We start from the raw sequence: 14123 nt of genomic DNA, 5'->3' as shown, positions 1-14123 counted from the left end.
GAATCAATGGTTGTCCGAAAAAAAGCAGAGCTGCTAGGAAATGAAGTGGCTCGGGTGATGGATAGTTTGTAAATGTGTGTTATGTTTTTAGACACATTAATTAAAAAACAATTTTGTTGGTTTTCAGGCCGCTGCGCCCCCATGAAGAGCATCTCGAGTAGTTTGAAGGAGACCATGAATCCTCATGACATTGTCCAGGATGCCATCCATAACTTCTCACCAGCCTATCAGCAGTACACACAGCAGTCTACCTTGGAGCAGGGCACAAGCTGGCGCAATGGACAAATCATCTCTCGCTCGCAGAGTCTGTCAGGCGCTCGTGACACAGAGAAGACCTTACTTCTGAGTTCTGATGATGAATTCTGATCACCAAGAAGAGACGGCCTGACTGACTAACTTCTAGGGGCGAAGACGTGCTGCAAGATTATATTGAGAATTGTGGTTTACTTTCACCAAATTCTGTGCTGCCTTTATTCTTTATTGTTGCAGGTTGTGATCTTCTTTTATATACAAGCTAATGGAATACTGGTTATGACATTTCCTGTTGCCAACTTTATATTTTTATTAGTAGGTGTGAGGACCTGGACCGTAGTGTCGTTGGTATAGCTGAACTCTATTCTCCTAGTGCTCCAGCAAAACCATAACTATGAATGCAACTCGGCTTGTCTTCCTTCAATGCTGTGAGATCATCCCTCTGCCGCTGAATGAATGGATTGGCGTCTTCAGTCATTTTGGGTACTTTGTCGCATAGAAATCCATGGGCACGTCCTAGTCTAGTTCTGGGTACCAGACATAAACACCAAGAGACGGATCACAACCTGCAACAATACTAAAACATTTTACAACCTTTCCCCCTCAAGCCGCTCTACTTTTGCTGCTCTCTACTTTGTGGCTTCCATTAGATACAGAAGATACTATCCTGTCCTTTGACTCGGTCAGTAGGTTATTTCCCAACTCCTGCGACTATTTAACTCTTCGGTTGTGAAGTGTGGTCGGTTGCAGCATTTCTTTTCTTCTAAACATTGCCTAAAAAGAATGCTGTCTAGGAAGTTCATTGGGGTCACTTATACTTGTCTTTAGGTTTGACTTCCCATTTCCCTGTCACTACAAATGTAGTATGAATCATTTTATTGGGGGTTTCCAGTTCCAACAAATAATGTTTATTTATTGTATAATGAAAGGGGTCTGGTTTTCTAATATGCTTTTTGTAGGAACATAATTTTGTATAAAATATCCTCTGAATGTAGACCATGTAAGTCTCCATTCAGTGTGACTGCAAACCGAGATCTTCAGAACCGTGAGGCATTAACACAACCTATTTGAAAGTCACAGAATTTTTCATTATACAATGATAAGTTTTATTTGCAAAATTTGGAAAATCCCCTTTAAAGATTGAATCAGGTTTTTTTGTCAAAGGGCTTCTCTGAACTATTTCTATTGATAGTCTATTCTCGGAGTAAGTCATCAAAGGGTGATCGGCGGGGGTCCGGCATGAAGTATATCACTCTGCCTTTTAGTGGTTGGGAATTGGCCACCTGTGACAAACATCCGATCATGTGACCTTCACTGATCGAAGGAGAGGGCAGATGGCTGATCCCCAACCATAAAGAGCTGAGTGATACACTAAGGGCTGGCGCTATTGGCTACGTTCTCTTCATGAGACCAGACTATAGTGGACTTAAAAAGAAAAGGAAAAAAGTTTAAAAAGCAAGTAAAATCTTTCCTGTTCAGTTTCCCGTACTTTATGGTCCTCTCCTGCATTGGCTTCAGAAGCTGCAGTGCACCCCAAACTCCAACTGGTTCAGTTGTTACTGTATGTGCTTTTACGGACCTACAAAGACATTCGCTGTGTTCATCTTTTGGGGATATCTTATATTAATTAGAAGATGAGAGAGGACTGTGAGAGGTCGCTGTAGGGCAGCTTTAGTATGGCTGTGAAAAATCGTGCGAGATTTGTGTGTTGTGAGACACCCAATTCTCGCACTGATATGAACCCCATTCTTTTGAATAGGATCATATACATGAGTGATTCTGGGTTTTTTTTCCTGCATCGTGGTGCGCGACAAAAATCCCTGCATTTCCTATCATTGGGTGTTCCCTCCGAACGCATCGCCCATTGTTTTCAATTGGCCAGGAAAACTTATTGCATGGTGTGCGAGGCGCACATGAATGCGATTGTGGTTTCCCATTGAAAACCATGTGAAACACTTGCCGACCCCCTGATGCTTCTGAAAGCTGTGCTGGAGAAACGCAACTGTAATGAAGTTATGGGAGGCGTTTGTGACGCCTCGCATCTGCAGGGACATCGTACGATAATGATTGCGATATTGAGCTGGCCATGTGAAGGAAGCCTAAGTCTACATTCACATTGGTAAGTGCAATATCAGGCTAAATATCTCGCTTGCTAAAGTGCAATTTTACACCAATCTTAGACGTTTCTCATTCAAAAATGCCTCACATCGCTTCTGTGAAATTGCGATCCTCAGGCGCATCAACGTATGCAAGAGTTTCCCATTAATTTCAATGGCAAACATCACATCACACTTGCATGCACAGCGCACGGCATGCGATGTCTTTTCGGGTCCCATTGAAAACAATAGGCGATGCGTTCTGGAGAATGCCCAAAGATATAACATGCCGCAATTTTTATCCTCGCTGACAGGGAAAAATTCGCTCATGTCCATCTAAAAGAACGGAGTTCATATTCGTGTGCGTATTGCAACACACAACTCGCCCCTGTGACTAAGCCCCAATGTGAACTAAAACCTAATCTGACATAGAGCAGAAGATAAGATAATACACACTGCCAGGGGCTGGGGTGCCATTTAGGGGGGCTATTGGTTGGACAGCAGTAACAAGGCTGTGCTGGAAGAGACCAGTAGTTTTTCTGATTTTACTACAATGTTATTTTTTTGAGTTTTATGACCCATAATACAAATTAGTATTGATCGTGCTGCACAGAACCAGCCCAGGGAGCTCCTGTGTATGGCAAGTCCTCTGCTTGCAGATGGTGAGTGACAGTGGGACGCGATAGAATAGATCTGTCAACTTCTTATTTTGTGTTTAAGCCACAGGCACAAAGCAGCAGAGAGTAGATCGGTACTGCAAGATGGAATCCATCTGAGTACTTGGCTGCCTCATGTCATTGGTCATATAGTTAAACCCTATCAAGAAGGCTACTACAGTCTACAGCATTGGATCATGTCTGCTGTGTAGTCTGTGCTGTGTCTATGCTGAATCTTACAGCTCACATGTAACCATTATGAACTGTGCCCCTTTAAAAAGGACCTGTTGTGTCCTTCAATCGGCAGGATGGGCTGCGTACCTTTACGAACACGTCCCCACTGATTACATTGCCATTTCCTTCTTCTGGGCCTCTGATTGCATTAAATATGGAGCCGGACACTAGTCTGATGTCGCATTTGATGGACAATCTACCACTTGGTGTCAGTTTGACATCAACCATTGACGATGAGCAGTGAAGACCACCCACTTGACAGAAGACTAGTGTCAGTCTCCATATGTAATAGCAGCCAGTGTGGGCTTACAGGGTACCAAGAACAAAAATAGAAATAGAAGCAGCAGGGACTTGGCTATAGAGGTATGCAGCCCACCCTGCTGATTGGAGGAAGTGACAGGTCCTCTTTAACATACCAGCCCTTCTCAATGATCACTATTTTCTGCCATACTGGACAATTGCTGGAATTGTGGGACCACCCAGGAGGTCAGAATCTGGCCCATAACTGATGCAAAACCTACAGTCAGGCTGTCTTCCTGCATCTTCCATTCGCTTTTCTGTGTTAGAAAATATTTATATTTATTAAAAAGTGGCGAACAGACATAAATTACCCATTATGCCCTTTCGCTTATTATATTTAACTCTTTCACTGACGAAACAGACGGCAGTTCTCGTCTTCTCTGGCAGTGGAGGGGGTAAATGAAACAGGTATATTTTTATAAATGTTTGTAGATATTTTTTCTCTACTATGTTGCAGTGGTAAGAGTGATTCTTAACGGTTCAGATTTCTGTAATCGCTGCAGACGTAATCTTCCTGCACACCTGTAGGTGCTTTATGTGCTTACCGTGACTTGCACTGAGCTATGTGCAGGAGGAAATAGTCGGATGCACCTCAGGACTTGTGTATCCTAGCAAAACATTATGTAGAACACTATCCCTTTTTAAAGTATAGAAATCGTGGAAACTGCTTGGATCAAGGGGTCCTAGATCCCATTTAGGTGCAATATCATTTATAAGTCGGGAGTTGTTGGCGATTGTGTGGAGTTTTATTTTTTGTGTTTCTTTAAAAAATAAATAAATAAAGAATTTCAACTATTATTGGACTATGTAGTCGTATTTACACTAATTGTTGAATTACTAGGGGGGAATTTTTTACTCTTGTCTTCTAAGAATGGTTTCACATCTGCGTCAGAAAAGTGGGCAGACCCCATTATAGTCAATGGGGTGTGGAAAAGTAACCTGTAGCAGTGTTTGACACATTATTTTATTTCAGGGTCATAACTGACTTGTAAAACTAGTCAAAAACAGAAGTCAGAAGTGGGTGAGGCTCTAGAAGAATGTGTTCTGTGTGCGAGCCTTAGATAAGAGAATTGCCAATTTCAGCATTTAGCAATTAGCATTTAGCTTACAAGAAGCCTGAAAAATGTAATGGATCGCTTTAGCTTTATATGTTCACTTGTAAACTTGAGATAATGTAACTGACACGTCAATTTCAACTTTTTGAATAACTTTATGATTATTGCTAAGTTGCGAAAATCCAACCCCTCTGTCATTCAATGATTGGATGACCGCCGGGCGGTGATCGCTCATGATCAGCTCGTGCTACAGTGTAGAGTAAAAAGTATATATAGAAACAAAGAGCTTCAGAGAAGGCAGCTAATCTGGAAACGCCACTTGTCCGCTTCACGCTGTATTCTCCGGTGCATCGATGAATTAGGCATACTTGACTGCAAAGCTTGGATACCTCTTGAGCATCAACTAAAAGTAGAGAACTACTTTAACAGGGTCCTTCCAGCTACAGGGATGCCCCTTAAGCAGGAAAGGGGAAACCTTGCTGCAGATGTGAAACCACCCCAACTTCTTCCCCCCCACCCCCATTCTCCAGTTAAGAATGTAACAAATGTTCCAAATCTTGCATGATAACTTTTGTTGCAGCTTTAAATATGTCTTTGTACGCCACCCAAGTACTCGAGTGAGATCAGAACAAATTTAGCCGATATTTAAAAACTTCACTCTACTCAAACCCCACCAGACCCTTTTGAAAAGTGGAGTGAGAGGCATAACATCTGTTGTTTTTGGCGTAAATTAATAGTGAATTTTGTCTAAATTGATTTGCGCCAAAAAAGGTGCCAAAGTTCTAGTGCAACATCAGTAATAAATATCTTTAAAAACATGATCCAGTGGGTAAATTGTTCCATCTACTGCGGGCTTTTCTAGAACTATTCATACGTGGGGCTCATTACCCAAATCCTGCTTTAACATAGAGCCTCTCCAGAAATGGAAGGCTTGTATAAATGGTAGACCCCATGGCAATCATTGGCAATAGACACATCATGCTTTGTTTTGCAATCCAAGTCAACAACTAGAGTCGAGGCAGTTGTGTTTGCATCCAAGAAGACTAGACCCATATGGGTAAAGACCAGCGGACACTCTTGGTAAGAGGTTTTGCATCCAGACACTGTGGACACCAGACCAGCTAGCTGCAGGCACGGTACATGGGTCATACCATAGACGTGTCTCCGGCAGAAGTCGGGTTGAACAGGATCTTCCAGTTTTGTTCAGTGCAGAGTTGTACCAGGAGTGTCGGTCAATGTTCACTTAGCGACCACCTATATTGCAGTTCCACTTTTTAAAAATGACACTCCGTGGACTGGATCTGGTTTTGCAGTCACATTCATTAGGGTAAGCTGGAACTGTTTCTGGACGAAAGAAAAAAATTAAAGGCTGACCCTCCTCACTCATAATGTGCAACCTTTTTTTAACTTTGTTAACCCTGTCAAGAACAATCGCTGAATGTCCACAACACTTCATTTTTTGGCGGCTGATTTCTTTTCCTTTCGCTATTTAATGTTATTAGTTTTAAGCTGGCAACTTTATGTCACAAAATAAGGTCGGTCTCTCACAACCGGATGTGAATTGTGGATTCTGCAAAAGTCTGCGCAGACTTTCCGAGATAAAATGTGGGCATTGAAAGGCATGCATTTTCAAATTTCTCTTTACACTCGTGGATTTGAATTGCATATTCTGTGAGCAGAAGAAAATTCCCAGCATGCTCTATCTATTTTACCGTGGAATGCACATGGATGGACTCCATTGAGTCTTCTACTGCGCATGACTGCCTGTGAGCCACCGCGGTCATACGCAATACAGTTAAGTGATGTACACAGGGTCACCGTTAGGCTCCTAGCCGGAACTCACTGCGGGCCTCCCGCATATGGAATCCAACCCAGTTGTGTGAGCCCAGCCTAATCCCTGCACGCTTTTTGGTATAGTGTGTCCTACCTACATCATTGCTATAAAGCCTGGAGAAGAATGACAGATCTCCATTTTTATGTTCAAGCTTCTTTTCTCTAACTGGTATGTGGGATCTGTAAATGTGCACTAAGCAACCATATAGAGGAATGTTAATTGTAGGTGTAAAGGCCCATTTACATGCAACAATTATCACTCAAAATTCGTTCCAATGAATTTGAATTTGAATGATAAACTTTCAGTGTAATTGCGAAAAAAATCACTCACTTGTCGTCCTTGTTGGCTTTTCATCCTGTGTAACTGCTATTCGCTCAGCACTTCCCATAGGAGGCAGGTACTATTGTATTTTGTCACCGCCAAAAGTAGGGGTGGAGACCTTTAGTGACAGCTAAGGGGTATGTAACACCCCCAAATGTCCTGATTGGCTGGGATGGAGGGTTAGGGTTACTTTCAGTGTAAGGCTTGCATTATTAGCTGTAAATGCTTGGATGTGACAGTGGTTCTGCAGTAACATGCAAGCATTTACAGCAAATAATGTAAGATTCACATTGAAACTAACCCTAACCCTCCATGCCTGCAAAAAATATTCCCCCTCCCCATGCTGAGAGCACATTGCCGGCCGCAAAACTCTTACGTGGGCCGGAGTGCTGAACAGAGGACACGAGGACATGGCAGCAGAGAAGGCCGGAGTGATGAGCAAAGGACGTGGCCAAGGACGGCAGTGGCAGCGGAAGATGCAAGGCCGAGAACAGACACCGGAGTGGTGACTGCCAGGACCTGGGAGGCTGAGGAAGGGGAGCCAGCCATGCAGCCAATCAGGAACAGGGGGCGTCACCGGCCTGTCAGTCTTGTCTCCACCTCTACTTTCGGTGGTGACGAGATACAATAGTACCTAGGAGGCAAAGGGCTGAGCGAGGAGCTAGCGGCAAGTCTTTCAGTTTGAATGCTCTGCACGAGCGCTGATGACCCTAGCAGTGCTGTCGTTTAAAAGACTGTCGGCCCGTGTAAAAGGGCCTTAAGGCCAGATAGGAGCAGCAAACAAGTGACATGTAATAACTTGTGTGGATTTGTACAATGCAAAGGAGGGAATCTGCTGCAAAAACCACATCATGTGGTGCAATATTTGCCACTGTGGAAAATTTGCAGTGACCCTGCCTTGTGGGAAGATCTTCTTAAGTGGTTATCTTGTGAGCTTTTGAAAATTTAGCAGAAAAAAAAAAATTACTCACCTTTTCAGTGTTTTCCACAGAACTGGTCCTGCAGCCGTCATGTGCAACTCATCAGTTACACGACGACTTCAGCCCAGCACTGGGACATCTATAAAGCTGAGTGATAGTTATTTATTTTCTATACACTTATCTGCCGAATTAAAAAAAAAAAAAAACCCTTTACGACATATATCACTTTCATAGTAACATAGTATGTTAGGCTCAATGAAGACAATGTCCATCTAGTTCGGCCTGTTTCAACCCCTTTCTTGTTGGTCCAGAGGAAGGAAACCTTCCTGACTCTATAATGGCAGCCTGAGTAATTCCTGGATCAACATTTGAGATCAACAACCCCGCTGGTCACCTAATGGCTATATCCTGTAATATCATAGCGCTCTAGAAAGACATCTAGTCCCCTCTTAAACTCCTCTATGGATTTTGCCATTACCAAGTCCCCAGGCAGAGAGTTCCACAGTCTCACTGCTCTTACAGTAAAGAACCCTTTTCTGTATTGACAATGAAACCTGCTTTCTTCTAGACGTAGCGGATGCCCTCTTGTTACTGTCGAAGTCCTGGGTATAAACAGATCATGGGAGCGATTCTTGTATTGTCCCCTCATGTATTTATACATAATTATTTGGTCACCCCTTAGCCGTCTTTTTTCTGGGTTGAATAATCCCAACTTTGATAACCTCTCTGGGTATTCCAGTCCTCTCATTACGTTTATTAATTTAGTTGCCCTTCTTTGGACCCCCTCAAGCACTGCTATATCTTTCCTGAGTACCGGTGACCAGAACTGTGCGCAGTATTTCATGTGAGGCCTGACAAGTGCCTTATATAGTGGGAGAATAATGTTCTCGTCCCTCGCCCCTATGCCTCTTTTAATGCACCCCAAGACTTTATTTGCTCTTGCAGCAGCTGACTGGCATTGGTTGCTCCAGTTAAGTCTACAGTCAACTAGTACACCCAGGTCTTTTTCCATCTCACTTTTCCCTAGCAGTACCCCATTTAGTGGTGACATCTGTTTCTCCTGCCCATGTGCATAACCTTACATTTATCAACAGTGAACTTCATTTGCCATTTTTCTACCCAAGCCCTCAGCTTATCTAGGCCCTTTTGTAGCCGCATCCTTTTTCACCATCTATTTCCTCTTTTCTAGGGAACGGAAGAACACATGCATGCCGTCAGACACAGTTTTTATAATGTTACCATTGAAGAAACCCGCTGTAGCTTAGAAATTGTTTACACAAGACCATAAAAGATTTTTAAAGATCAAATCAATTTGGAATGCACAGAGCCTATCTCTTGTGACTAGCCAAGTGCTGCTCTTTCCATGTTCAAAGATACTGATAAGGCATCTACCGAACCTGCTAGAAAATGTTTAATTCCCCTACAACACCACCTCAGGAAACATTAAAATAGCCCTCCAGTTTTGGGCCAAAGTCCGTCCAGAGACCAGAGGATGGAGCACTGACAATGCTGCCCCTTACAATGAAGTGGCTTATAGGTGGTTTCGGCCACTGGGATTAGGCTCTTTCCCCTCCAGCCCAGAATTGAGCCTGGTGGAGGAGAGAACTGTCAAGTGCTTATAAGTGCTGGGTAGAGATACTCCGCTTCCCTTACCAGTGTAACAGCAGGGAGCGCCATTAGAGAACCGGTCCCTGTGATGTGGAGGGAGAGGGAAGAATGGTGCACGGTGAGGATGCTAGATCACCACCCAGAAGAACTGCTGCATGTTAAGGAAAATGAATAGAATGGAGCTAGGCCTTGCCCACCATTCTAAAGCTTCAGGAATGTTTAAGGTGCCCTAGGGCCTCTCATATAAAAGGTTTTCTGTGCTACATCTCTCAGCAGTTCAGTGGTGATGCAACTACAAGGCAATGTGAGCAGCAGTAGGTGAGTGAGCCAGCAGCAGTGGGTGAATAAGCAGAGGCTTACAGTCATCGTGGTGGTGGCAGCCATGGACAGAGGCCTAATCTAAAAGGGTACAGCTGTCCACAAATGGGAGCAATGAAGAAAAGGGCCAATAGGGCCGAATATGTGAGCTGCCAACACAAAGGGCCTTGATGAACGGGGTCATGTGTAGTTAGTGGTCAGTGCTATATATCGGTTGTCATAGGGGATATGGCACTTTATAACTGTGGTGCTCTGTGCTAATTTGAGTGAGATGGAAGTGTTTGGGAGATGTATTTTTGCACCTATGGTGCATTGAGTCCACGGTGATGCAGAGCTCCTACATTGGTGATGTACTCTAGCACCTGCGGTGCATGAGTCCACAATGCTGTCATGATTAATATAGAGTAGTTCAAGGACAGCGGTTAGTAATGACTGAAGTAAGAAGTGCCTTGTCTCACCGAGATGTTACCGTTATGGACGTGCATGTGTGTATCTTCCCATTAAAAAAAAAAATACTATATGTTTAAGTGCAAAATACCCTTCTATGGAGTGAAACGTTAACCATAGTTCAGTAAAGTTTGGTTATTTTAAAAATATATGCTGCTTCCGCCTCCATCCAGCACTGCCTTGCAATAACACCACTATCACCCAGCCTCATTATACCTGCACTTGATCTTCTACTCCTTTCTTCAGTTGTACTGCTTCTGGTGGCTAGGAGGGCCTTCATCTTTAGACTACCTAATAACCTACAGTGCTTTGGTAGTGTTGAACTACCAATGCACTAGATCTGTTCTGCGATTGACCAGCACTGCTCACTTGATCACAGAGCAGTGCACAGTCTAGTTAAGCGAGAGAGTATACTCGAATAAGGCACTACTCGATCGAGTAGTTTGCCTTATTGAGTATTTCTCATCTCTAGTAATGTGTGTGTGTATATATACACACACAAGCCGGTCACAAGCCAGTAACTGTGGTACATGTATAAACAAGTAGTGCCATCCTAATCCACAGGCTGTGTGTGGTATTGCAACAATACATCAATGGAATCCGCTTGCAACACACACACACACACACACACACACACACACACACGTTGACAGGTGTGGCACTTGTTTTGGAAGAAAGCAGCGATGTTTCTCTAATGTTCTGCAATCCTTTTAAGAATAGTGACATCAGAAGAGAAAATCTTGTTTTTTCGTTACCGCTGCTAACATTGTTCCAAGAAGGTAGAGCGAGTACAAGAATGTTCAGCAGCCGATGAGTCATCAGATCCAAAGTTTTACAAATAGTATTGGTTACTTCCTGTAACAAGAGACTACAATATGAACCAGCGCAGCGTGCATGTGAATTATGGAGTCTTCAGGAGGTGTTAATGGTTCACGCAGACTCTTCGAGGTGACTGGAAGGCGAGGGGCAGAGGGTTACAGAGCGCACAGTCACGGTGATACAGCAGCTTTGTACTAGTCCTGCCCTCAGGCCCTCTGGTTACTAATAAAGAGGAAATAACTTAGAAAGTTAGAAAATTGAAGTGAAAGAGCCCATCCACAGAAGGAACCTATTCCACCCTATAAATAAGCAACTGTGTTTAGTACAGATTCCCGTAAAAGGCATGATTAAAGTAATGTGAAATGTTCTGAGGTTTTCACTGGTAATTAGTGAAGGTTTAACAATGAAATCAACCGTCAAGTTGGTTGCGATATTTTGAACAGCATACAGGTTTATAAAAAAAAACAAACATACCACCGTAAACCAGTGGGAGGTTCCAGTTGTAGCTACGGGAGGAAAAAGATTACAAAAAGACTGTCAACAGAAAGTTGGAACTTTGTTATTATGGGGTATTGAGTGCAGAATGATTTGGGGGGGGGGGGGGGGGGGGGCGTAAATAGCTCTATGGCTAGAAGACCATGGGAAAAAAAACCCAAAAAAACTAATGATGCAGCAGTTCCTCTTTTTTCCACCTGGCCTACTTCTTGGTAGCCTTCAATTGGTACAGGACAGATGGGAGGAGTGGGCGTTCAGAATCAGACTATAAAACCAGAGTCTTCTCCATGATGTGGGTCAGTAGGTGGAACAATGCCATCCATTCGAAGGTATTATTCCTGCAAGTCGATTTCAGACCTTTCAACAGGCCTTGTAACAATCACTTGGAATACAAGCCAAAGTGAAAGTCTTCTCCAGAAGGAAAATATAACCATGTACAGTTGTGATTTTTGCCTCTCAAGTTGTTGGCTGGCCACGCAAGAGGCCTATGATGTGGGTCATAAAAGGTAACGTTTCTCCTTAGAGAGAGCACCTAGGTGTGAGGAGACTTCTGAGACCATGCATGCTCCTCTGGGAAATTTATGCTAATGGAAAGATGGAAAAATGCCTTTGCAGCACCACCCAACTACTAAAAAGTAGCAAACCCAAAGAAGAATGCATTACCTTAGAAGTCTCCTCAAACCTACTATGTGCTCTACCCAAGGAGCATACAACGGTGCTTAAAATTGCATGTGTTTGCATACTGGTTTCATGTACATTTAACGTATATTCTAAATGTGCATTAAAAAAAACCATGAAGCGACTAGCCCGTGTAGGCTGCATGATCGCAGCTGTTGGGGTGATGTTTCTATTTAGTTTTCATCCAGCTTCCCCATAAGGAAATACTATATGTTCAGTGTATATGGGCGAGACATTTTCTGTATACCAGTCATGCAAAAACCTCAAAATAAAAGACTAGAGGCAAAAAAAAAAACAATAAGACTAAACCAATTAAAACTGCTACTGGCAGAAAAAAAAAAAAAACTTCACAAAAATAACCATTTACATGAAAAAAATGCTTTATTCGAACAATATAAAATACACTTATAAAGGGACTTTAAAATGCTTCAGAAAAATAAATAGCATTCACTATATTTATATACACACATATATTAGATATATGAAAATGTTCAATACATGTGTCTCGTAATACAGAATAAGTACTGTGCACTTGTATCTGACCCACACACAGATACTACACCTGAAATATGCCACACACCTCAGCTGGTAATAGGATCAATAAAGGCGCTGGGTAACCACTGAGTTAGCCATGGACGGGTGGCCCACTGTCAAACAAATGAGCAATTTATGAGTCTATGGGCTCAACAATGGGATTAGTTAACCCTACACTTGCCAAGGCAGCCGCATCTTCTAAACAAAATGAGAGCAATGACAGAGGACCAATGTTTCATTACAGTGGATACGCAGACTAGTTTCTGAAGTCTGGTGCTCCACGCCATAATACAACACCTGGAGTTTGTAGGGTAGCATGAGCTGTATCCACCATCACACCTTTTGAAGCTTATGTCTAATAGCCATATTGGCCGCAATGGCTATTGGATATGATGGGGGGGAAAAAAAAGAAAAAACTGTTTCATGAATGCAACAGGACCGAGCTCAGCTCTGGTGTATTCAAGGCCAAAAAAGTACCTCCAGTGCAGAATGCCACTGAGAACCAGGGACAACTGCAGGAACAGCTGCCCTGCTTTAATTTTTCAACTGCTCCAGATGCTACCAGAAACAGAGGGTCCCCTTCTAATAAATAGACATGCACCATCAGGGCATGTGGAAAAAAGGTTGTTGGAAAACAGAGACCCTCTTTATACAAATGTGGGGCAGCAATGGCAAACTGTGGCTTTATAGTTTTTGTTAAAGGGACTTGTCCTGATAAATAGACAAAGGAAATGCCCCAATTAGATGGAAATTGTCTGTCATTTGGCCTCTTAGAAGTCAACTTAAAGGGGTTGTCAGCTGTAAACTATTGATGGCTGGCTGTTAGGGCCCTTTTACATGGGCTGATGAAGTATTCAGACTCCTGCAACTAGCAGGAACCTGAATGATTATCCTTCAGTATAGATGCCATGACTGAACACCGAAGGAGAATTTGTATGCTTCTCGCCTGTTCAGTTTTTGCATGCACAGAATTGGAAAGATTGGCCTGCATAAATAGGCAGTTATTCATCTATGTACGACTGCATTTTTACTAGGAATGGAGGTGGTTGGGAACGATCCCTGGCCTGCTCCGCCTCCATTCACTAGCGATGATCATTCCTGTGTAAATGTACAGGAACAATTATTGCTGGCACAATCTGTGAGGTATCTGCACCCGATAAGGGCCCTTTTACAGGGGATGACCTAGGTTGGGCCATCAAAAGTAGATACAGTAATCTGCTGCCCGTGATCCCAGCTGATCAGCTATTGGCAGTGCTGGTGCCCTCATGCACCGAGCCGATTTAGTCTGGAAGCAGACAGCTCTATTCTGACTGCAGTGGCCAGGCTTGGTATTACACATTCACTTACGTGGAAACCTTGCCTGTAATACCAAGTCTGGCCACTACAGTCGCAACAGTGCTGTCTGCTTCCTGCAGAAATCAGCTCAGTACATGATAGCAACAGCCCACAGGCCCCCACTGATTTACTATTAATGGCTCATCCTATAAGGGTAGGCCATCAATAATTTACAACTGGACAAGACAACCCAACCCCTCTAATTCCTCCCCCCCCCCCCC

The 14123-nt window shown here is 43.2% G+C and overlaps 1 protein-coding gene across 3 annotated transcripts in view; it reads left to right on the top strand.

The window, feature by feature from the left end:
• TMEM184B (transmembrane protein 184B) overlaps nt 1–4336 on the top strand; it is a 69398-nt gene extending 65062 nt beyond the window's left edge. For all 3 annotated transcript variants that reach the window (XM_066596264.1, XM_066596265.1, XM_066596266.1), the window contains one exon: nt 128–4336. In XM_066596264.1, coding sequence (XP_066452361.1) covers nt 128–366 — 239 coding nt within the window. In that variant the 3' untranslated portion in view covers nt 367–4336. The remainder of the gene's footprint in view (nt 1–127) is intronic.
• The last annotated feature ends 9787 nt before the right edge of the window (nt 4337–14123 follow it).

This window comes from Eleutherodactylus coqui, chromosome 3 (assembly GCF_035609145.1).
Source record: "Eleutherodactylus coqui strain aEleCoq1 chromosome 3, aEleCoq1.hap1, whole genome shotgun sequence".
Lineage (NCBI taxonomy): Eukaryota > Metazoa > Chordata > Amphibia > Anura > Eleutherodactylidae > Eleutherodactylus > Eleutherodactylus coqui.
This window is presented reverse-complemented; position numbering and strand designations above follow the sequence as displayed.